This window comes from Podarcis vaucheri (assembly GCF_965113315.1).
Source record: "Podarcis vaucheri genome assembly, chromosome: 11".
Taxonomy (NCBI): domain Eukaryota; kingdom Metazoa; phylum Chordata; class Lepidosauria; order Squamata; family Lacertidae; genus Podarcis; species Podarcis vaucheri.
Window position 1 is genome coordinate 64,147,501 of NC_138749.1, and position 25,643 is coordinate 64,173,143.

At 46.4% G+C, this 25,643-nt stretch overlaps 1 protein-coding gene across 1 annotated transcript in view; it reads left to right on the forward strand.

The window, feature by feature from the left end:
* ALDH1A1 (aldehyde dehydrogenase 1 family member A1) overlaps positions 1-25,643 on the forward strand; it is a 75,637-nt gene that overhangs the window by 47,921 nt on the left and 2,073 nt on the right. The window contains exons 5-13 of the mRNA XM_082241607.1: positions 1,746-1,875; positions 2,804-2,865; positions 4,772-4,900; positions 15,263-15,376; positions 16,711-16,813; positions 17,020-17,204; positions 19,177-19,341; positions 24,002-24,159; positions 25,529-25,603. Of these exons, the coding sequence (XP_082097733.1) occupies positions 1,746-1,875; positions 2,804-2,865; positions 4,772-4,900; positions 15,263-15,376; positions 16,711-16,813; positions 17,020-17,204; positions 19,177-19,341; positions 24,002-24,159; positions 25,529-25,603 (1,121 nt within the window). The remainder of the gene's footprint in view (positions 1-1,745; positions 1,876-2,803; positions 2,866-4,771; positions 4,901-15,262; positions 15,377-16,710; positions 16,814-17,019; positions 17,205-19,176; positions 19,342-24,001; positions 24,160-25,528; positions 25,604-25,643) is intronic.

The window sequence follows — 25,643 nt, forward strand, 5'->3', positions numbered from 1 at the left end:
CCTGTAACCTGAGAGAAAGAGATTATCATCTCCCAAAGAAGGGGGAAATTGCAGAAATGGAACAAACTCGTGGGCTTATCTCAGATAAAGTGGATGTATTTGCCGGCAGTGGAAACTAACCTTGGGTTTAATCATTTCTTTTCTACTATTTCCTTAGCCAAGAACAACAAATCTACTGTTAGGCTAAAATATGTTTATTTTTCCATAAAGACATACCTTACTAATCACAATTCTTTCAAGCAGGCCCATCTTCTTGTTTTGAATTAGTTCTGCACTTCAAACACTACACATTAAAATCCTTTCAATATTTTTGGGTAGTTTGTCTATTCTTACAGTGTATTTTTACGCATGTCTACTCAGAAATATGCCCCATTAAGTTTAACGGGACTTACTCCTGGGTAATTGTGTATAGGATTACAGCCTTACAGTACACTCCTAAGCCCACTGATCTGTGCTGCTGGAGGGGTCAGGATAAGGCCATGTTGGCCCTCCACCTGACTCAAATGCTATAGATTCCCCCACTGAGCCTAGCAGGCCAGGAAGCTACCAATAGTGGTTCTCCTACCAGCAAGAACTAGGGGTAAAGCCTCAAAATAAGCAGAGTAATGATGGCTTTGGATCCACTGGATTCATAATCCTGCATATCCCCCAAGGGGTTCAAAAATGAAAAGCCATTGTGAATAGGTGATGTTTTGATTCAGGATGAGGCCACCAACCAAATGATTCCAGGATCAGACTAAAAATTGAGGCTCAGAGGAAGGGGACAGAACTAAAATAACATCTAACCACATTTGGGCTTATAAATGGTTATAAATTACCTATCATTCAATGCCAAAAGATACTTTTTGGACAGAGATGAACAATGCTTCTTTTTGTGGTATGTGTGTGTGGTTTTTTGTTTTTTGTATATTTGATATACTTGTTTTTCCCAGCTGCTGTAAACCTTTTGGAAGAGAGCACATTAAAAGTTTATGACTGCAAATTCTCTTGCACCGTTAAGCTATTAAATCTCACTGAAGTCAATGGGATTTGTACAGCCTAAGTGTTCAGCCTAAGTAAAGTCATAAACAACTCGGTTGGGACTTCATTCAACATGCACTCCTTTTTTGTTCTACAAAGAGGCAAATTTTACTCTAGAAATCTTTCTGGTAACATCCTTTGTCAGAATTGTGTAATGAAAGATTGGCAGACCTTAATGTTTACTTCATCCTGCAGTGTTTGATCACAAGGCACAAAGCAGCCATTCTGGATCAGCCACTTAAAAAAGAAGCCCAGTGGGTGTTGCCAAGAGCTGGTCTGTCATGAGTTAAAGATTCATTTTTCTGCAAGCACTTATTGTGCAAGACATGCCCATGCCTTATACAACGACCAATTGCTGTGTCATTTATTTGTATTTCTGAACGTAAGGTTAGTGTGCTACATTAGGACTTTGATGCATACACTAGATTAGCGTCTACAGGCCACACGGAGGGCGATCCTACCAGTGCTATCTTCAATGCCCACCTTAGTGTCAACAAGATGCCAGGCCTATAAGCCAGAGTTGCAGAACAGTAGCCCTCTGGATGTTCTTGGATTCCAGCTCCCATTAGCCCCAGCCAGCATGGCCCATGGTAGGGATGATGGGAGGTCACTGGTTCCCAACCCCCCCCCCCCACTGCACAATGCTTAGAGCACTCAATGGTTATAGACCACCATATTGTTTTACTTATTTATAATGATTAATTACTCAACCTATTTTGTTCTAGACAATGGAGAGCCTTAATGGGGGTAAGCTTTTCCCCACCTCCTACTTAATGGACTTAGGCGGCTGCATTAACACTTTACGCTACTGTGCAGGCTGGTCGGACAAAATCCAAGGACGGACCATCCCAATGGGTGAGTCATTCTGATAAAAAGTTTCTGAGCAGAGAGCTGATTTGGATGAGATGTTCAGTAACATTTTTCAGCTACATGAATGTCATCTGAGAAAAGTGTAACCTTAAAAATCCATTACATAAGTGCAGAGCTGTGGTGGGTAAAGTTTTATCAGCCAATATTGCCTCTTTTAAAAAAAACCACCACCACCAAAAAAACATGGTTGACATATTTTGTATTACTTAGTTCCATAATGCTTTTTAGTGAAGTTCCTACAGCTGCAGCAAATGGCAGAGTCCTGACAGAAATAATTTTTAAAAAGAGGTCAGCAGGTCTTAGTCATCACCCTTCTTCCATCCCTAGGTCATGTTTAGGAGTAGCCAATTCTTATATCATGTTTGCATATGATCCTTATATTAGGATTTCTGCTGCATGGTGGTCCTGCTAACAGGAAATGTCACCATTGATTCCATCCATCCCACTTGATTCAGATATTACAGCTGGTTAATTGGACATCTGGGCTAATTTAAATGCTTCACTGCCCTCCTGACTAGCTGCCAATTGGTTAGTTTGTTCTCTGCCTTTCCCCATCTATCTGTTTTTTCCTTGTGAGCAGTAACTTTAACTCCCTGCCATGGCAATTTTGTTATGTTTGTGTTGTTAAAATTATCAAAGTGGGGGGAAACTCTGCAGCCTTGTGCTATGGCAAAACACAAGAGCTGAGAGACCTCTCTTCTACATGATCGCTTATAGAATTGGAGCATTCATTCTGCCCTCCAACCTTATGTGTTTGGTCGAATCTAGATATGTTTGATCGAATCTAGATATGTTTACCTTTTCTTTTGATAGTATCATATTATAATAGTATGGAACAATGCTGAATAATGTGAGACATTTTCTTTTCCTTAGCTATGCTTGCATCTTACCCATGTGTTCTTATCTTACTTAGATGGAAACTATTTCACATTTACAAGACATGAGCCTGTTGGAGTATGTGGACAAATTATTCCTGTAAGTTAGATCCATTGATATAATGGAGAAAATGGGTTGCATCCAACATTGACCTTGCAAAAGCAGAAGTCTTTCTGTTTGTTTAGCAGAGGCTTCTGCTAATGGAAAAGGTGGGGTGATGTTGTCTATGCCCTTTTTGAAGGTCCCCAACCCTCTGGAGCAGATTTTAAGGGCATAGTGGAGAGGAAGAATTGCCAAAAAAAGCTACTGTTACTTACCTTAGTAGAAGCCTCTACTAAATCAAATGTTTGTCTACAAACAGAAGGACTCCTTCCATTCACAGAAGGGCATTTTGGAAGCAACCGTGTGTCTTTTATTTAAGTAGCATTATGTTGAACTTTTAAGTAGCATTATGTTGATTCTTTTAAAAATAACATAACTTTCCCCCCACTTCTGCAGACGTGGATAAAACTTCCAGGTACGACAGCCCCTTCAGAGTAGATAAAGCCTGCCTACTAAATTGCTAACAAATAGGTCCAGGGGCTTTTGTTCTCTAAAATATGCTTTCTCCAAAAATACCGTATTTTTCGCTCTATAACACGCACCAGACCATAACACGCACGTAGTTTTTAGAGGAGGAAAACAAGAAAAAAAATATTCTAAACAAAATAGTGGATATATGATTTTTGTGGTTCATGCTGTGGCCACAGACATGTGATCTGACAGTGAGTTTGGAGTAGCCCAATGCAAAAATCCTGAGGATCCATGTGGATCCATGCTTTGTAACCACGGAGGAGGGAAGGAAGGGGAACCATGGATCCTCTGCTCACGACTGCAGCAGATCGCCCCGCCACCCGCAGGCATTCACTCCATAACATGCACAGACATTTCCCCTTACTTTCTAGGAGGAAAAAAGTGAGTGTTATGGGGCAAAAAATACGGTAATCCTTCTCTAACTTTTTTGTGGGGAGCTGAATTTGATTAAATTTCAAAGCATGGTTGCTCCTTCTGAATTCTGCCAAATTTCAGAATGATGGAGGGTAAAATAGAAATCATTAAACATCCCTTAATGTTTTGTGAGCAATCAGTCTGAAAACTGTGGACATCAGCCAAATTGCAAACAAGAAGGTCTGCAAAGAATCTTGAGAACTGCAGTTTATCCCCAGAAACCCAAAGCATTCTGGGAACTGTAGTTTACCCTTCACAAAGCTACAATTCTGGCACTCTTAACAAACAGTACTTCCCATCATTTTTTTGGGAGGGGCAGAGCCATGGTGTGGATGTTATCTAAGTTTTCCATGTGTTGATGAGCAGAGTACATGTGTCATTGTCACATCCTTGATGCTGCCTTCTCTTGGTTAGATAGACAGGCCACTCGCAATCATAAAGACCTTACACACTGATTGCAGCTCAGCAGCCAATTGTGTTGTAATATGATTGAGACCCCAAAAGGAGCTATTTTGTTGTGACCATCAAAGCAACCTGCAATGTCCTGCTTCAGTTCCTGCAAGAGGTCCATTTAACAAAGGGAATCGGGGAGGGAGCTGTTTATCAGTTCAATTAACACACTTCCAGTTCAGAAGTTGTTTCAGGGTTTGGAAAGAATGAGTTTATCTTCCATGAACTGGAAGGGTGGGTCTGCTTAGCAGGTGTCATAGCCAAAGCCCAGGAGGTGTTCTCAGGGATGCAAAGATAGCGTCATCCTAGGCCACTGCCACACAGAGAATGGGGAGATCTCACAGGCGGCAATGGTTCTGTCATCAGGGTCAGTCCATGAGATAAGCCCCGAGCCAGCACACTGAAAAGACAAAGAGTCCACTTGGGCTCACTTCATCGCTTATTGAATCTGAAAATGCACAAGACCCACAGAGCATTAGGGAGCATAAAGGATGTGAGGAGAATATGAAAGATAGGAGAATGTGTTGCTGTGATTTGTTGGTCATCTGTTCTTGTGCTGCCTTTTCAGTGGAACTTCCCACTGGTTATGTTTGTCTGGAAGATTGCCCCTGCTCTTTGTTGCGGAAACACCGTGGTCGTCAAGCCGGCAGAGCAAACTCCACTAACGGCTCTTCACATGGGGTCTTTAATTAAAGAGGTGAGTTGCCATAGCAAAGCTGCCATGTGCATGTTCCCAAATGTGACTGTGAGTGAGCCCTTACCTTCGCAGGGCTTCTGAACAGTGAGGGCTGTTCTGTTTTGTGTCGGTGCCGCTTGCAGCATGTCTAACCTTGTCTTGGGGAATTGTAATGCACTGCAAACCACTGAAGCAAGTCAAGGGCATGAAGCCTCACATAGCTTTCCAGTCTAAATTGCTCAGAAAACAAATCATTAGCAGCTTAGCAAACTGAACATCTTGGCAATCATCAGGGCCTTCTGGAAGCAAAAGCAAACAAGAGCTCAGAAAAGCAGAATGTTGGTCTGGAGGGTGGGGGCGGGGGAGGTGGTTTTTCATGCAAGTATCTCAGTAATGAAACTCTTGTCTGTAATTTGAGATATTAATTTAACTTTGTGACTGAAATATTTACCCTACCAAGCACAAAACTGACAAGCATCATGCTTGGTGTGCCCAGGATAAATGCACACCTTATAGGGCTGTAATGCAAAATGTCTTTGCTTAGAAGCAACTCTCCTTCAGATCAGTAGGATGTAGGCTAGATGTACCAATGCAGCCAAATGAGATGGTAACAAAGGGAGACATAGATCTGCTGGTTTTCTTCTTGCAGGGAAGGAATAGTTTTTGTTTTAGTGCAGAAGCATTGAACAATTGGATATGCCACCTGCAATCCAAAGTTCGACAGCCCACTTTCTAACCTTGGTACACTCTCCCACTCCATTCTGCTGCATGTAGAAATCAGGCTGCATTAAGGACTCATCTTGTCCCATGCCTGGAAAGCACACATCTGAGCAGTTTTCCACTTGGCCCATGCCTCCTAGGCACAGATCAGAGAAGTTTCCCCCTTGCCCAACAACTCTCCCATGGAAAACTGGCTCTTTGGTGCTAAATTGGAGCAAATGTCAATCCAGAGAAAACGTGAATTGCTGTTTGCACCGACTGAGCACTAAGGAGCAGTTTTCCCTGCAGGAAAGCCATGAAACAAGAGGAAGTGTGGGTAAGCCCTAAGTTTCTAGAAAACATAGTTAGAACTGCTGTATGAAAGTAACAGGTACAATCATTTTTAAGCATTCTGTTGGATTCTTCAGCACAATGGTATTTGCTATGCAACCTGGAGTGAAGAATAATCTTATGTGGTTCCTGAGCAGAAAAATAAGCTAAGAATACTCCCAGCATGGAGGAGCTAAGGCTAAGGTGGTTGTCTTTACCATGCTTACTCAAAGGCAAGTCCTGTTGAAGTCAATGGAGCTTACTCATGTAGGAGGTTAGGTTTGAAACTAAAATCTTTTCCCTGTCCCCTTTTGTACAAAAGGAAAATAAACTGAAGATAATTGTGGTCATGGCAAGTGTTGCTAATAAGTAACCAACCAAAGAACTAACAAAAGTGATTCAGCATATCTTGTTCTTACCACGGCAACAGTGACTCAGCAAAAGTGAGCAAACAGTGAAATGCCACTTGCAATTAAATGGTTATGGGTCAACAAGTAACTCTGCCTGCAACGGGTGACTCATACTGAAAATCACCATTTGGAATTCACATTTTATTTTTTGGTATTCACTAGCATTTCTCTTCTTCACTTTTCATAAAGCAATGAGAGTCTGCTCAAAAGTCATAGATTGTCAATAAATGAATCCTTAAAGACCAACATTCTAATATTAAGGGTGTCGATCATGTTATGGATATTAACAGATTTTTAAACAGATGGAGCCCTTCTGCTGAATGAAGCCTGAACATAAACAATGCAGCCTTCCAGGGTGGGGCAAGATGAAGGGGAAGGGGAAAGGAAGTGATTCTGTAGTAGACAGAGAATTTTCTTCCAGCTGAATAGGTTTAGTTTTGCAGCCACCAAAACGGAATAACCATGGAAAGGAAGAGAGGCCCGGAGTGTTTTCTGTCCTCTTACCTCACTGGCTGCTGATAGGACAGAGTCTGAGATCATGGTTCTAGTTATTTTCTAATGCCAGTCTTGGATTAGTGGTCTAGGCTTCAGATCCTTACACACAGTCCCAGGGTTTAAACTAAACCTGTTGAATAATATCAAGTGCCTCCAGTTTAACTTGTTTGTGAGTCAATGATCCATGATCTGGAAAGTTCCAGAAAAGTTCTGACTTGATGCTACCAGAAGGTTCACCAACTACCTTTGAACTTGAGTCCCCTTCAAAGCTTATTGTACTTTCTAAGTCCCCAGCCCATTCCTGGTCAACTCTCCAAGAAGCAAGTGAACAAAATCCTTATACAGTATGCAGCTGTGCATGTGTGTGTATGTAAGACTTGGAGAGCACCTGGACCAGAACATGACAGATCACAGGACCTCTGATTCACAAGCCAGTCAAACCACATAGTTTAAAAACCTATGTACTCACTCAGCTTAAAAGACAATACTAGTACAACCGATTTTTCATTTGGGCTATATTCAGTGGCATGAAAACAAAGACTATCAGGTACTAGTGGCATGTTCTAGGCCAGAAAAAAAGCCTCACATTTTATAATAAATATGCCCTTTTCATCACAGACTATATGCTGAGAAGGCAACAGGTTGCTTTATAAGGCAATCTGTCAAATATTTTTTCTTCACAACAGAGCCTCTTTCAAGACCAATGCATTTGCTAAAATTAATTGCAGCAGCACAGAATCCACTTTGGCATGGCTCTGCCCCTCACGACACCCACAGGTTGTAACTTCAGTTCAAACAGGAAATCTGGTGGGCAGGAAATGGTTGCTTCCGAGGTGGCCTCTCCTTCCCAGTGATGCAAATGCAGGTAATAATTGCCAGCCCTTGTGGTTCCTATATAGGGATCTTTACTAGGACACTTAGGGATCTGGCTGCATGGCAGAGGCACTTTTGCCACAACTGTTATGTGTGAATCAGACCTTTGACCAAGTAATCAGGCTTTGATTGCACTGTGTTCCCATCAGGAACAGTTTGCCACCTAACAATAAGGATACTGAAGTGAATGTTTCGTGCATACTTTTAGAGTCACAGGGGAATGTGAAATAAAGCACATCCATGCTAAACAGCCAGCATGAGGTCATGGCTAGAGGGCTGGAGTTAAGAGTGGGGAGACCCAGAATCAAATCCCTGCTCAGCCACAAAACTTGCTATTTGACTTTGCCCCAGTCCCCACCCCACAGGGTTGTGTTGCAAAAGAGAGCTATTAGCCTTCTAGGAAGAAAAGATAATGCATCTCAAGAAGGAACTTCAACTGCTTTTGTTGGTATAACACAACAAGCCTAAAACCTCTAATTAGTTGGCCACTGTCAGAGCTGCTTCCAGGTCCCAGCTCACATAGGACCACGCCACACAGCTTCCACTTTAAAAGAGTCTTTATTGAGTTACAGGTTTCATTTCCGAACTGCAGCGTGCAGCTCTACACCTTCTGCCCTAGGTCGGCGAAGACCCATCTGAGTCCCCGCCTCTTGCACACCAGCTTAATACCCTAGCCTTGCTCCACCTCCTTCGCCTCTCCCTACGTCTCTGGGTCCTTCTGCCCCCCTGGGACTCCTCCCTTCTACTCTCCTCTGACGCTGACCCCCCTGATCCTTCCGCTTCCTTTCGGCGGGCTTTGGGACCTGGCTCACTCTCCGGGCTGCTTACTGCTCCAGCTTCCGCTGCATTTGAACTTGGCGCGCGCGCCCAACTCTCTACTTTCCTCTTGACCGTTGCCTCGCTCTCTGAGGAGGGCGTGACCACCCCTGACTCGTGCCCTCCCTCCTGCTGACGGCCTCCGGAACCCGATGCCTGGCTGCCTTCCTCCCTGCTGCTCTCAGTCTTGAGCGTGGGTCCCGACTTCCAGCTGCTGCTCTCTGAATCTCCTCTGTTCCCTTCCTCCTGGGGTGTCCCCCCGGATCCCCCCCTTGCTCTGCTCACTGGGGCTCCCTTTTGGGAGTCCTCTGACTCACTGCTTAGGCTTGGAGATCTCGGGTCGTCATCATCACTCATTCTCCCTTCGGCTTCCTCCCCCTCGCTCTCTGTTTCCACCCTTCTCTGCGTCTCTGCTTCTGAACCCCTGACATCCATCCCCCCCTCGAAGCCCCCCCTTCCCCCCTCCCCGCTGTCAGGTGTGGGTGCTGGGTGCTCCATCATCATGGGAGGGAATGCTGGATACAGGTCGCTCCCCGTGGGTGGCCGCCAACTGAAAACCTCCGAGTCTTCCCCCTCGCGGTCGTCGACGTTGACTTGTTGCTCTTCCATCTCTGTACCGCCGTGCTCGAACCCGAGGTCCTCCCCGAACACGTCCATGTCAGTCTCTGCGTCGGTCGCTCGACCTGGCATCTCCAGCCACTTTCTGCGCCATTGCTCCTCTGGTCGATCGTCCCACCAATACGAGTTGCCTGATGCCGAACCTGCCGGTGAACCTTCTGGGGAACGGGTGCTCCGTGCGGGTTCCCCTTCTGAGTCGAATCCATGGAACGTGCTGGAAGAAAGTGTGGGTGTGAACAACCAGTCGTCGAAGAAGCTCGCTGGCATGGGTTTGTGTGGGAAGAGGGCATGAAACTCGTCCTTGAGCAGGGGTTCCTCCAAAGCGTAGTCTGGTACCCAGCTATTGGCGCTGGCCCGGGTGCCCTCTCTGGCTAAGAGGTATTCGACTCCCTCCTCCCCCCATCTGGAGTCCAAAATCTCCGTGACCTCGTTGATGTGGTCCTGGTGCTTCACCCCCCGCGTCTCCGTCCGTTCCCGGAGCGGACTTGGCGCCGTCCCTGGCTCCTGGAACCTGTGAGGTGCCTTGTAGGGAGTGAGCACCGACCTGTGGAACACCGGATGCATTCTGGAACCCTCCGGCAGCGCCAGTCGGAAGGCTACCGGGTTGATCTGCGCTTCGACTTGGTACGGACCGATCTGCTTGTGCCCCAACTTCTTCTTGGCAAGTGACCTGGTCGGCACTGCGTGGGCTGCCAACCAGACCCAGTCTCCCACTTGGATCACTTCGCCAACCCGCCTGTGCTTGTCAGCTTGCACCTTGTAGGCGTGCTTAGCTAGCTCCAGCTGCCGTCTGAGTTGATCGTGGACCGCCTGCAGCTCTGACGCGAACGCGTCCGCCGTCTGTGGTTCTCCTTCCCCCACTCTCTCCAGTCCCGGGAAGGTTCTGGGATGCCTCCCATTGTTGGCAAAGAACGGCGTCACTCCTGTGGACACGTGCTTCGTGTTGTTGTAAGCGAACTCGGCTAGCGGCAGGTAATCCACCCACGTCGCAGGCTGTTGATTGGCATAGCATCTCAGGTACTGCTGCATGATGGCATTGACCCTCTCTGCTTGCCCGTTGGTCTGCGGGTGTCTTGCTGATGCCAGATTGACCTTGACATTTAGAAAACCCATCAGCTTCTGCCAGAAAGACGAGATGAACTGGCGTCCGCGGTCGGACAGGATAGACCGTGGCAGGCCATGCACTTTGAACACGTGATCTATGAACAGTTTGGCGGTTTGTTCCGCCGTGGCCACCTTCGCACACGGAATGAAATGTGCCATCTTGGTGAACAAGTCCACCACCACTAGCACAGCTGTCTTGCCTCTCGAGCTGGGTAAATCCGTCACAAAGTCCAGGGCCACCCTCTCCCACGGTTCAAACGGCGTTTGCAGCGGTTCTAACAGTCCCGCCGGTGGTCTGTGTACCGGCTTGGCCCTCTGGCAGGTGTCGCACCTCGCGACGTAGTCCGCGACCTCCCCTCTCAGCCTGGGCCACCAGAAGTCTCTCGCGACTAATTCCATCGTTTTCTCTGTGCCAAAGTGACCGGCCGTGGGTGCGTCGTGCAACTGTTGCAGTACCTTGGCGCGAAGGTCGTCTCCTGGTACATAGACAGCCCCTTTGCGTAGGAGCAAGCCGTCCTGCACCTGGAACTCGTCCGTGGTAGCCGTGCCTCTGAGCAGTTCCGCCATCTTGTCTTGTGCGAATGAGTCGTCCCGCAATGCACGTCGCACCGCATCCAGGTCTACTGTAGCTGAGGCACACGCCCACGCCGTCGGTGCGAAGATGTGCATGGCCGCCGCTGGCGTCACCTCTTCTAGGTATTGCGGTTTTCGGGACAGTGCATCCGCCATGATGTTGGTGTCGCCTGGGACGTACTCTATTCGGAAATTGAAGTCAGCAAAGAACTCCGCCCAACGTATCTGCCTCTGGTTCAGGAACTGAGCCGTGCGCCAGTGCTCCAGATTCTTGTGGTCCGTGCAGACCTGCACCGTGTGCTTGGCGCCGATTAGGAAGTGCCTCCACGCCTTGAAAGCTGCATGAATGGCTAGCAACTCCCTGTCCCAGATGGTGTAGTTCTGCTCCGACTTGCTGAGCTTTCTGGAGTAGAACGCTCCCGGCCGCCACACCCCCTGCGGGTCTCGCTGCAGCAGAACAGCTCCCACGGCTCTGTCTGACGCGTCTGTCTCTACCCTCAACGGTTTACTGGGGTCGATATGCAGCAGTTGCTTCTCCGATGCGAAGAGACGCTTGAGCGCTTGAAAGGACTGCTCCGCCTGCTCCGTCCAGATGAATTTCTTTTTTTTGGAGCTGAGCGTGTCCGTAATTGCTGCCGTCTGCATCGCGAACCCCTTGATAAACTTGCGATAGAAGTTGGCGAAGCCGACAAACCGCTGGACCTCCTTCCGGTTGCGCGGGCTCTTCCAATCCAATACCGCACGAACCTTGGTGCTGTCCATGGCTATCCCCTTGTCCGACAACTTGTATCCCAGGAAATCCACCTCCTTCGTGTCGAACTGGCACTTCTCCAGCTTGGCGTACAGTCTATGTTGTTGCAACCTGCTGAGCACCTCCCTCACGTCTCGGTCGTGAGCTTGCTGCGAGTCCGAGAAAATCAGGATGTCATCCAGGAAGCAGACGCATGTCTTGTAGAGGAGTCCCTCCAACACGTGATGCATAAAAGCTTGAAAACAGTGAGAGCCATTTTGTAATCCAAAGGGCATAACCCTGTACTCGTAGGTGCCCAGCGGTGTGAACATGGCCGTCTTCCACTCATCGCCCTCCCGCATGCGGATGAGATTGTACGCCCCTCGTAGGTCCAACTTGGTGAACACGCGTCCCTTGCGCACCGTCGCGAGGAGGTCGTCAATCCTGGGCATGGGGTAATCAGACGGTTTGGTCATCTGGTTCAAAAGGCGGTAGTCCACAACGAGTCTTTTTTGGGGCGTGTCTTTCTTTTTCACGAAGAAAACGGGACTGCCCCCCACTGCCTTGGACTCTCTGATGAAGCCACGCTCCAGGTTATGCTTGATGAACTGTTTGAGTTCCTGCATTTCATCTTCAGACATGGAGTATAGCCGCCCCTTCGGCAGCGTCGCCCCCGGTAGGAGGTCAATCTTGCAGTCATATGGCCGGTGAGGGGGTAGCTTGTCCGCCTCCTTCTCGCAGAAGACCTCCAAAAAGCTCGCGTATTTGTGGGGTACCGCTTGCAACGTTCCCAACTGCAGTTGTGATTCCTCCTCCTCTCCCTCCCGTCGGGGCAGGATGCAGTGTTCTGCGCAATAAGAGGAGCCGAAGATCAGTTGTCTCTGGTACCAAGCCAGTGTCGGACTGTGCCTGTCCAGCCAACTCATGCCCAACACAATGGGCGTGTCCGACAGTTGGGTGACATTAAAACTGATGACTTCCCTGTGGTTGCCAAGGCGCATCACCATTGGTGGCGTCTGCTTCACCACCTGCCCCCCTAGCAACTCTCTGCCATCCACTGTGACGACTTGCAGGGGCAGAGTGGCAGGCAATAGCTGTATAGCGTGCTGCTCCACAAAGCTCTGCGCTATAAAGTCCGCGTTGCTTCCAGAATCCACAGAAAGCGGCACTTCGATAGTGACGCCGTTGGGTAGCTGGAGAGACGCTGTGAGCTGCACCACTGGTTTGGGTGGGAGGGGATCCGTGGGTTGCAATATCGCTGGGGGCTGCTTCACAGATGCGTCTGGCTGGGCCCCAGTGCCTCCGTCTCCAGCCAGACATCGTCGTTTCCCTGCTGTGGTTCTCCTTGCTGCGTTGCTGCAGTCACCATTGCTGAGGCTGCAGTGTGCTTGTGGAGCCTCCGGGGACACTCCTTCGCCAAATGGCCTGGATCCTCGCAGATGTAACACTTCCTGTTCCCTCTAGGAGGCTTCGCTTTCACTGCTGCCGGTGCTAGGGCTCTGGCTGCTGACTGAGCCCTTGCACCTCCAACCTCCATCGGTTCCCCTCCCCCTCCTGGCGGAGGTGTGGATTGCGCACGCGCTGCTTCCCTCGGAACGAAAGAGAAACTTCTCGCTGCTTCGCGCCCTCCACGTCCTTCATCTCTGCACCATGGACGTTCTTCCAGCCTCACCCCCACAGTCAGCGCCCTTTGGACCACCTCCTGCGTGCTTCGGGGCCTCTCCCCCCTTGCAATTTCATCCTTAACCGCAGAACTTAGACCCTCCCAGAAGAGGTCTCTGACAGGGGGCGAATCCCGATCCCATTCTAAAGCACTGACCAGCGCAAAAAATCGGGCGTGATACTGCCGGACGCTCGCCCTCCCTTGTTTTAGTCCATGAATCTCCCGTCTGGCAAGATCCACATCAATAGTAGACAAAAAACACGCATCCATCGCTTTGATAAAGGCATCTGCATTCTGAAGCGCCGGATCTTTATCCCTCCACAAATTGCGCAGCCAGGCTTTGGCATCCCCATGCAAATGGGACAATATGAACCCCACCTTCTCTTCCTCATCTCTAAAGTCTTTTGCCAGCAGTTGCAGTGCGCACATTACGTCTGCTCTAAAATTAGGGTACTGTTGCAAAGTCCCATCGAAGTGAGCCACAAGCCCTCCTGCTCTCCGTGCCAATCCCACGCCCTCCGGTCTGGGTCCCGGTTGCCCTTGCTTAACAAGCATTTCAAACCTGGCGTGTAGGTCTCTGTAGGCGGCTGTAGTCTCCTCCTCCCGTTTCTTGGAAGCCAATACCTCTGAGGACAACTGGGTCACTGCCTCTTGCAGCGCGGAGATCCTCTGTTCTTCCGTCATCTTGCTAACCTTTGTGAGCTTGCTTACAGACACCCCTCTTCCTCCCCTAGCGGCTTCTGCTCCCGCTGCGAGGTTTCAGGTTACTGAAGCTTTGATGAGATGGGTCTTACTGTCAGAGCTGCTTCCAGGTCCCAGCTCACATAGGACCACGCCACACAGCTTCCACTTTAAAAGAGTCTTTATTGAGTTACAGGTTTCATTTCCGAACTGCAGCGTGCAGCTCTACACCTTCTGCCCTAGGTCGGCGAAGACCCATCTGAGTCCCCGCCTCTTGCACACCAGCTTAATACCCTAGCCTTGCTCCACCTCCTTCGCCTCTCCCTACGTCTCTGGGTCCTTCTGCCCCCCTGGGACTCCTCCCTTCTACTCTCCTCTGACGCTGACCCCCCTGATCCTTCCGCTTCCTTTCGGCGGGCTTTGGGACCTGGCTCACTCTCCGGGCTGCTTACTGCTCCAGCTTCCGCTGCATTTGAACTTGGCGCGCGCGCCCAACTCTCTACTTTCCTCTTGACCGTTGCCTCGCTCTCTGAGGAGGGCGTGACCACCCCTGACTCGTGCCCTCCCTCCTGCTGACGGCCTCCGGAACCCGATGCCTGGCTGCCTTCCTCCCTGCTGCTCTCAGTCTTGAGCGTGGGTCCCGACTTCCAGCTGCTGCTCTCTGAATCTCCTCTGTTCCCTTCCTCCTGGGGTGTCCCCCCGGATCCCCCCCTTGCTCTGCTCACTGGGGCTCCCTTTTGGGAGTCCTCTGACTCACTGCTTAGGCTTGGAGATCTCGGGTCGTCATCATCACTCATTCTCCCTTCGGCTTCCTCCCCCTCGCTCTCTGTTTCCACCCTTCTCTGCGTCTCTGCTTCTGAACCCCTGACAGCCACCTTAGCCAGAGCAACGACAGAGCTTCTTCTCATGCTGCCTCTGGAAGGGAGGTGGCGTCTTCTGCAAGTACAGTGGTACCTCGGGTTAAGTGCTTAATTCGTTCCGGAGGTCCGTTCTTAACCATGAAACTGTTCTTAACCTGAAGCCCCACATTAGCTAATGGGGTCTCCTGCTGCCGCCACACCGCCGCCACGCGATTTCTGTTCTCATCCTGAAGCAAAGTTCTTAACCCAAGGTACTACTTCTGGGTTAGCAGAGCCTGTAACCTGAAGCATCTGTAACCTGAAGTGTATGTAACCTGAGGTACCACTGTATTAGCTTTTCACTCACCACAATAGTGTTGCATGCATTTTACCACAAGGTTTTGTGAAGGTTGGGGGTTGGGGGAGAGAGGAGTATGCACTCTTTCTTTGAGTTTCTTTGAGAACAGATGGGATGAAATATTGTAAATAACACAGGTTCAGTAACTGTATGACTGAGAGGTACAACTGTGTTCTTTCCCCTCTGATATTCAGGCAGGATTTCCACCTGGAGTAGTGAATATTGTGCCAGGGTATGGACCCACGGCTGGCGCAGCCATTTCCAGTCACATGGACATAGATAAAGTGGCCTTCACCGGCTCTACTGAGGTATTTGCCTAACCCTGTGATTAAATGACACCACAAAAGTCCTCAACCCACCCACACAGACTCTGACAAGTGATTTAATGCCTAGGTTGTGTAATTATGTTAACCTTTTTTGACTGTGAGCTTCCTAAACAATGTCGCAGAAATGATTTGTTGCTTGTTATACTCTACCTCAAACACATCTACATAGTGTTTGATTTGAAAGAATATCTCTTCAAGCAAAAGAATTTTTGGATATAAAATTGATTCTTCAAAGCTGAGGAGAGGGTGAAGTTTGGATTTTGGCATAGTCTTTTGTTTCCCCCCTCAAATTTCAGTTTAAAAATAAAAATACACATTTTTATTTCATCTCTCTTTTTTATACAGAAAGTTGCATTCTACAAAAATAGGTAGCTTAGCTCCCTCATTGTGAGCATGCTTCGTATTTTAGAAAGGACTACTTTTAATGAAGAATAGTGTGGAGGGGGACCGAGATATTTTTCACTGTGCAGGGTATTTGACAAAAATGCATCTGTACACTTTGGCCACATTTTAGCCCCCAAAAGTTGATATAAGCAACTGTTAAGCTCCACTCCTGACACTTTCCTTGATATTAATATTCTTAGACTGAAGCTGCTATTGAATTGGCTGTGCCCCATCTGCACTGCACATTTAAAGCAATATCATGCCACTTTAAACAGTCATGGCTTCTGGGATCTGCTGGTTTGTTAAGGGTGCTAGGAGGCCACTTTTCCCCTCACAGAGCTAACCTTCTCAGAGTGTTTTCACAATCCAGGCTTTTCCCCCGGGAACTCACCCCCCCTTCACTTACACACACTTTGGGCTGGTGAGAGAAAGGTGTATAGCTGACCTCATATGCCACCCAACCCCTTCACTTCACACACTCCACACAGCCTGGCCAATCTGGGTGGCAGGACTCCCATGGACTTTCCAGGAGCCATCATTTGAACCCCAAGGATTATTGATATATTGTGTGAGAAGTCCCCCAAAGCTTGCAGAACACAGATATTTTGTAATATATCCCATTAGTAAAGCACTGTTAATCATAGGAATCTGCATTGTTCCAGGTCAGGCTGTTTGTCCATTGGGGCCGGTATTGCCTGACTAGTAGCGTCTCCTAGACAGAGAAAAGTTCTCTACTCTGCATATTACAGTTACTGTATTTTTAACTAGAGGTACATTTTGCATGCACCACATGTGCCCAACCACTGAGCTGGAGGTCTATTTTCCACTCTCAAATTGACAAGAGAGGTCAGCCTGAACCTCTTGCAAAGCAATGACCGCAGTCTAAATATGGTGTTACACACCACAGTTTCAAGTTGTGTCTTCTCTTTTAGGTTGGCAAGATGATCAAAGAAGCTGCTGGGAAGAGCAACCTGAAAAGAGTCACTTTGGAACTTGGGGGGAAAAGTCCCAATATCATATTTGCAGATGCTGATTGTGAGTGACATGCTTCTCTCAGATTTCTTGTCTTCAAAGCCGCCCCCTTCCACTGTGTTGCAAAGCTTTTTAATGTTAGTTTGGGGAGGTGTCTAAGCAAGTGAAAAACCAGGTTGTTAGATTACGTTGCAAGGACTGCTGTTTTTGATTTACAGTATTGACTGAGATGCTCAATGTTGGCCTCTTCTGTGTCTCTTTCTTCGCAGTGGACAGTGCTGTGGAATTTGCACACATTGGCCTGTTTTACCATCAGGGACAATGCTGCATAGCTGGGTCTAGAATTTTTGTGGAAGAGCCAATATATGATGAGTTTGTACGTAGGAGTGTTGAGAGGGCTAAGAAAAATGTACTTGGAAACCCACTGGCTCCGGGAGTAAATCAAGGTCCTCAGGTAAGGAACGGTGTTTTGTGTCAGGGTTATCACCTGGGTCAGTGTTGTCAGCCACAGGTGGACTCAAAATGCAGGCATCCTGGGAGATGGCATGGAGTATTTCTTCTTATGCCACTGCAAGTCTGCAGAAAACCACAAACCCTTCTGAGCCAAAGTAGCTTTATAGGATCTTTGTGACCCCTTCTTCACTGCATTGGCTCCTGCCCTTTTCTGACCCTATATAAGTTGTCTTTCTTGTCTACAAACTTTGTGCATCAAATCAAAGCTGTGTGCAACTCTCTTGACTCCCACTTGAAGCATTCCCTGACTCTCTTGATTTCTGGTCAAGGCAAGCTTCCTCTCCCTGTTTTCCTCTGCACACCTGTCCAGGCTGCCTTTAAGGAACTGATTTCAACCTCCTTTTTAACCAACAATTCTGCCATGCCTTTCAGTCAGCCCAACCCTGCAGGGGGGGCCCTGAACATCACCCCAATGTATGACACTTTGGCAAACAGGTTCAAATACTTTGGCACCTGTCATTAGGAATGAGGGTTGCCTTGTTTATTAGACATCTGGGTTTTTATTTTAAAATGCATTTCTGACTCTGATTTTGCTCATGGATGGACAGTCCTCTTCCTACAAAACAGACATATTTAATACAAATAATACTAGTCTAACTGCTTGTGGTGAAACTAGGATGTTCAGATTAACATGGAACTATTTATTAAGAAACTTTCACAGAGTGGGACTAAATTTCATAAACTGCATTTAGCATTCAAATGCTTAAGTGGGCAATATGACTTTGAGGCTTTGGGCAGCAGGAAGTGTTGATGTACAAAACCTTGGCGTATTCCATCTGAATCTATAGGATGTGAAACTGCTGTAAATATAGTGCAAATGTTAGCCCTGTTCAAGCCACACACATGTGTTAGCTGAAGGAGCAGGGTCCCATCATCATTGTCTCCAGCCTACAGCTGAATGTTCAATGTGCTTTCTGGCAAGAAAACCTTTTGTATTTGTACACAGTTCAAAATCACATGGAACTCCTAAGCATGAGCAACTGCTCATGTGACATGTTCCCTTTACAAACATCTACACTCAACACACAAAGTCTGGGGGTGTTACGGAAACAGGGATGCAACACTGGGTCAGGGCAGAAGCGTGTGGCTGCTCCTGCTGCCAATTATAAGTACAATATGGTGTTTGCGTTCTCATGAAGGTATCCAGTCACAAGAAGGATTGCAAAGACTCTCCCCACAATCTGGGTCATCAGTGTTGTGGGTGGTTTTCAAGCATTCTACACTAGCCTTATTTCAAAGGTTTTCATCCGTTTCCATCTCATAGCCATGACATTGGAATCAGTTCTTAGCTGTTCTGAAACACAGCCCAAACCCAACACCTACATTTGGAAACATCCTTTTTTATTATTATTATTATTTATTGAATTTATATACTGTCCTATGCCTGGAGATCTTCTATAACCCTCATGTGGGATATGTCAAGGATCTAAGACTCTGCACTAAAAATCCCAAGTCCATAATTCTTCTACTTTTTCTTTGGTGCAGAAAATGCCAGAAATGAAGATATAGTACAAATTAAGCAGTAGGGTTTCCTCTCTAATCAGCTTATAATCGGTTTTACTGACTAGCTTTTGCTAACTACTGCATGTAATTGCAGTCTTGAAATCAGTTTTGAATTCACTTCTGAAAAGTCATTGGTTTGAAAATGCCATCCAAAAATATTTTTTAACAGAAATTGGATAAGACAAAAGGAGAAGGCTGTATAAGCAGTGCTGCTTTAAAAAAGAAAAATTCTTTTGTGCTTAAAGTCCTAATTACTGAACTTCATGGGGAAAGGTGGCACAGATCCAACCACTCAGAGGCAACTTCTTGCTCCATCTCTTGCTGGTAGAGTTTTTGTTTCTGCTTTGTTAATCTTAAGGCCAAAGAAATATCTGGGAGAGTGACTTATCAGTGCAATATTTCTTATTTAGATTGATAAGGAGCAGTATGATAGAATCCTGGCACTAATTGAGAGTGGGAAGAAAGAAGGAGCCAAACTGGAATGTGGAGGAGGCCCCTGGGGAGACAAAGGCTACTTCATCCAGCCTACAGTTTTCTCAAATGTTACAGATGAGATGCGCATTGCTAAAGAGGAGGTAAGCTGATTCAGAACATTCTGCGTGTTGGACTACATTCTATGTTTCAATTGCCATGCAAGATGTGCCTTTTAAAAATCAAGCATGTAGAAGATTAGTTTTCACTCCTTTCCCACCCAGCCCCAATCTAGGCTGTGTAAAGCTACGTTTTTACAGCTATGTGTGTTAATTTGGGTCAACTAAATAGAACAGGTCAGCAGGAATTAATACTTTCAGATGTTTTTGGCAATCATCAAATACATCCAGATTTCCAAAGAAGCTGAAGGGCAGCTACAGTTGTGAAAATCTTCCTCCCAGCATTCTCTGACAAGGCCCAAGCCCCAATAAGAGGCCCACACTTTGTCTCTGGAGACTCCTGTCCCTGCTGCTGCTGCTGCTGCTCCTTACTGTAGTGCCCATTAGCCTCAGCAAGGAAGAGGTCAGAGGAGCCATGACAAAGAGCAGTAGCTTCCGCATCTCTTATTCCTTCCCTCTGGGAGGTGATGTCATACCCTCCAACATGAAAATAGGGACGTCCTAAGGAAAAGCAGGACATTCAAATCAGAAACTGGGATGGCAAATCTAAATCAGGGACATCTCTGGAAAATAGGGACATTTGGAGGGTCTGCATCTGGTGTAGATTAGGAGAGAAAATCAAATTGGCAGCAGCAACAGTGGGGAGGGGGAGAAGTGGCCTCCTCTGAAATGAGGGCCCCCACTGAGACAGGCTTGGCCAAGCCCCCTTCCACTGCAAAAAGCCATGGATCTGACACAGGCATACCCCTCCTCCTGCATCTATTGCTGACACACATCGGGATGCACACTCCCCATAATGATGCTCATCTGAGTCTCACTGAACTGGCAAAATGCATCTTCTGAGGTGATGGAGAAGGCACATCCAAATGGGGGGCCACCAGTGGCTATATGTGACTAGCTGCTCATGTCCATAACTCATGTCCTGAAACAAAGAGGGAAACTGAAGTCAAGCAGCAAGGAAATGCAAGTCAGGGCTTGATAATCCTGGTGAGGCCATCCTCCTAATTTTTCCTGCAAGCAAATTCTAAGATGGTTGTGGATTTGTGCTTTTGAAAAGAAAAACAGTTAGACCTGGAGCACTGTATACTGATTTGTACAAACGGTGACATTTATTGTTTAAATATATTCTGGCAATATATGGAAATGGCTCCGTTGGCTCCTATAGATTGTTGTAACAATTGAAATAAAATTAAAGTGAGTAGCTGGCATTCAGCTAAATTTTACTCAGAGCAGACCCACTGAAATTAATGGGCCTAACATAGTCACATTCATTCATTTTGAAGAGTTGTCTCTGAGTACAACTTACTTGAATACCAGCCAGTATTTGCATGTCACAAGCTCAGCACGTTTTACTGTATATAGGATGGTACTGCATGACTGCAATCCTGCAGTACTAGTACTAAGCACCAGATGAGCACAGTCGGACTCACTTCTGCGTAAACTTGCATGGGATTGTCCTGTGGTTTCAGCTTCTGTGCAAATAAAGGGTTTATGCAGAGGGTCTGAGGGCAGAGAAAAACGAGGCCTGGTTTAACACAACCTTCACCAGCCTAGCACCCTCTGTGTAGTTGGACTTCAGTTCCTATCTGCTGCAGTCAACACTGAAGCTGATAGGAGTTGTAGTCCCAAAATCCTGAGAGTGCCTGGTTGGTGGGAGGCTGGTTTCCAGCTCTATTGTCTTTACCAAAGACATTGATAAATGTGGCAGTTTATAAAACGATGACTGACTTAGAGAGAAAGTATAGATTTTGGAAGTCATGGTAAGCACCTTACAAATGAACCAGACCAGAAGGTGTCTCAACCTGGAGAACTTATGCATCAACTGCCTTTGATGCATAAGCTCAACTACCTTATGCAGAAGAAGAATTGCCCATAGTGTGTGCATGGATCCCAGTGTTACCTCTGCTAAGCAAGCTTTGCATGTTTTGTATTGTTTCAAGGACTTCAAAACCTGGTTGACCAGTGATCAAAGTGTGACAATAGAAAGTGTGAGAAGTGAGCTTTCTTCCAGACTATCACCTTTCTTTAAAAGCAGTTGCCTGTCTCAATGCCCTCAGATGTGAAAACTAGAAATATAACCTCCGGAGATATTGAGGGTGCCTTGTGATCTTTATTGTTGCTTCTGGCTGCTCTCTCTGCGTCTGCATGTGTGTGTGTGTGTGTGTGTTTCTAGCCGCCCTTCACCCAAACAACTCCAGTTAGCAAACTTGGTTCTCCTCTGCCCATTTTATCCTCATAACAATCCTGTGAGATAGTTTAGGCAAGGGGTACCATATGCCTGGCAAAATTAGCATGGGGGGGATTTCAAAAAATCTGCAAATGCCTGGGGTTTTGCCAACATAACCAGAAAGTGTGTGTTTGAGTATAACCCTTTGCCTTTTGTGGGCGGCAAGTTTTGTATTCTTGAAATATGGCAACCCTAGTTGAGGCTGAGATAGTGACAGGTCCAATATCACTTCTGTGGCCGAGTGGAGAGTTGAACCCAGGTCTCTCTGATCCTGGTTTGCACCACACTGACCTCTTCCCAGGAAAGGTTTGACCCGGCCTGGTACTCCTTACATTCTGATTAGGAAAAAAGCTGCCTTTTCTTGAATTCAGCGAATAAACAAAAAGTTCATGTGGGAATTTCTCTCCACACAAACTCTAGAAACAAAAATATTGTACTTTTTCATCGGGATGAAAATGATGAGGGCCACAAATGGTTCAATGTTTATATAAAATGGTGAGTCTAGTGGAAATGTGTTCTTGTAACAATAGTTCAAACAAACAAAAGGAATGAAAAGATTTTTAAACTTTGTTTTCTTACTTATGCAGAAACTTGTAGATAAGCAAATCTCCAATAAACATTTATGAGATGAAAACACAAATGTGTTCTTAATTTGTAAATAGAAGCACACAATAAGGAGTTTAATAACAATTTACTTGCACACTCATCACAAGGATGTATTTAGACAAGATGCTTTAAAATCCAAGTATAAATATGAGGTGTTCCCCCCTCCCAAAAATGACCCAGACTAATAAAGAAATGGAGCAGACTTATTAGAGTGTGAAAATGTGTGAAAGTGACATAAAGTATAAATAGAATTCTCCATCCCCAGTTCAACTATTCCTTTCCCACCCCACCCCTCCTTCTATGTGCAGGCATTGTGAAAGAAGTTTCAGGTTTGCAGGTTTCTTTCTCCACTGTGTAAATCATGGCATCAGAGAGAGCATGGTAGGTGATTTCACAGAATCACAGAATTGTAGAATTGGGAAGGATCCTAAAAGTCATCTAGTCCCATCCCCTGCAATGCAGGAAACTGAGAGCTGGAGCTCCCCCAACAGATGGCTGTCTGGCCTCAGCTTGAAAATCTCCAGCAAAGGAAAGCACACATGCACACGCAAGGCAATTGGTTTCATTTTCAAACTGTTTTCACTGTTAGGCAAATCTATTAGCTAGGTTAAGCTATCTCCCCTTTAATTGAGGGGCATCTTCACAAAGTCCTCCCGGACCTTCCCCTGTTTAAATGTATGTGTGTTTCACCCTTGGCTATTTTACACTTTCTAAGGATTGAAACTAGGGATGCGGGTGGTGCTCTGGGTTAAACCACAGAGCCTAGGACTTGCCGATCAGAAGGTCAGCAGTTCGAATCCCCGTGACGGGGTGAGCTCCCATTGCTCGGTCCCTGCTCCTGCTCCCTGCTCCTGCCATCCTAGCAGTTTGAAAGCACGTCAAGTGCAAGTAGATAAATAGGTACCGCTCCGGCGGGAAGGTAAACGGCGTTTCTGTACGCTGCTCTGGTTCGCCAGAAGCAGCTTAGTCCTGCTGGCCACATGACCCGGAAGCTGTACACCAGCTCCCTCGGCCAATAAAGCGAGATGAGCGACACAACCCCAGAGTCGGTCATGACTGGACCTAATGGTCAGGGGTCCCTTTACCTTAAGGATTGAAACAACCCATGCTTAATGAAGGGAAGGTCCAGTGTGATGGGGTGCGTGCTTTGTGGTTGCCTTTACATCCTACAGCTGCAAACCCACATTTTGCTTCTGAGTAGACAAGCCCTAAGGCTACAATCCTAATCCCATTTACCTGGGAGTCAGCCCCACTGAATTCAGTAGTTCTGGGTAGACAGAATTATACAGCAAATTATCTTGTCCTGCATCCTCAGGCAGCAGAGAACCGGTGTTAAACTTCTTTAGTGTGACAGACCTTTGGATGTTTGAAGAATGCTATCATTTCCTCTCTTAGTCTTCTCTCTGGGTTAAACATACTCAGACCAATGTTCGATACTTCTTTGGAGGACTTGTTTTCCAAACTGCTGAACATCTTTCTAGTTCTCCTCTGAAGGCAATAGCTATAATAGGAGATCCTACATTTATTTGAATCTGAAATCTCCATGAACCATGCTATAGAGAATCTCTGTGTTCCATTTAATGGAGTTATGAAGATTAATGTGATAGGGAAGGAGCAGGCAGGTTGGTAAGTTTCATAGGGAAAATGTGGGTCTAAACTTATAAAGTAATCACTGTGTCAAAGAGCACTGATTTGATCACTAATGAGAATAATACTTTAAGACCTATGTAATAGGGAAAGTATACTTTGCAAGAAAGTATCTATTAATTTTTGCCATGCTAATTGTTGATTGCTTCTTTTGATTTCAAACAGATTTTTGGGCCAGTTCAGCAAATCATGAAGTTCAAGACTGTTGATGAAGTTATAAAAAGAGCAAACAATACTCATTATGGTCTAGCAGCTGGAGTGTTTACCAAAGACATTAACAAAGCTCTGACATTTGCAGCTGCTCTTCAGGCTGGAACAGTCTGGTAAGTACCCTTGGTGTTGTTATTTTACCCAAATTAACCTTACATAGAAGACTTACAGCACGATTTAATGGGTATTTGTGAGCTGAAGGCACACAGAGTACCTGAAGAGAGACAAAAGCTGTGTAACCTCAAACCTGAATAGCATCTTTGAGACATGAACCTATTAAGTCTGCTACCTCTTCCTACATCTTTAGACTGTAGTTTTAACAAAGAATCTTTTTTGCTTCAGGGGTCATATCCTTATCAGAATTGGCATCACATGCCACCCACCTGTCAATCATCTGACATCCCAATGACATCAGATGCAAGGTGCTTTGAGGTCCCAAAGTTGGTTATTTCCTCCATTTTAGCAAGAGATTCCAGGCAAACGGCTTAGTTTTAGCAGCAGTTTCCGTGTAAATGCCGTTCTGAATCAAGAAGGGGTTTGCATGGACTCCTGTGAAACTGAGCAAGGTTTAACCTCTGCTTATCAGCTGACGGATCCTGCTCCAATAACAGGCATGTGCAGCCAACACAAAATACAACCCTGCCCATTGGATGGCATCATGAGTTAGGCACAATTTTGAAAAACATTTCTCAAGGGATGCAGTTCTACGGCTTCTGTGCCACTGCTAACTCACATCACCATCTGCCGTGCTGCAAATGGTGGGAGCACATGAGGTTGGGCCTTTGAGGAAGATCTCAGCACACAGGTAGGCACAAATGGGAGCAGGTGTTCTTTAGGGTCTGATGACGCAGACCATTTAGTGCTTCAAAGGATAATACCAACATTTTCATTTTTGTGCAGTAACTGCCTGGGAACCAATTAAGCCGGTGAATCACCAAGACCATTGCATTTTCTGAATATTTTCCAAAGGCACCCCCACCTACAGTCCATTAGAGTAGTAGACTAAGGCATGCATCACTGTGACAAGGCCATTCTTCTTCAGGAAAGTGTGTAGCTGGTAAACCAGCTCCAGCTGACACACTGCAAAAATTTAGAGGCAAACAACCCAAGGAATCCTTATCAGAGCAGGGATTTAAGTCTGAAAGCTCACTATACATACTAATCACTGAACAACATGCTACTCCACATGTAGACATGAACAACATGCTACTCCACATGTAGACAGTACTATATTTCTGTATTTTCTATGAATTGGGTTGAATAATTCAACAATTTCTACTGTTAGGTAGCAGACATACAGAAGAGCTTGCAGCAGTTCTGAAGGCATACTTGTATTTTTGTGACATGAAAGAAATTCATGTTTATTCTGATTTTTAAAGTATGCACATAGTACAAGATTCTGTAAAGAAACTCAGCTAGCTCTTATGACCTAGCAGAATATCTGCCCATGACTAAGTTGCTCCATCTTCTCTTTTTCTTCAGGGTGAACTGCTATAGTGCAGTGGCTGCTCAGGTTCCTTTCGGGGGATTCAAAATGTCAGGAAATGGCCGAGAGCTGTAAGTAAAGTCAGTGGGGATTTGTTTCAGATACAGATTT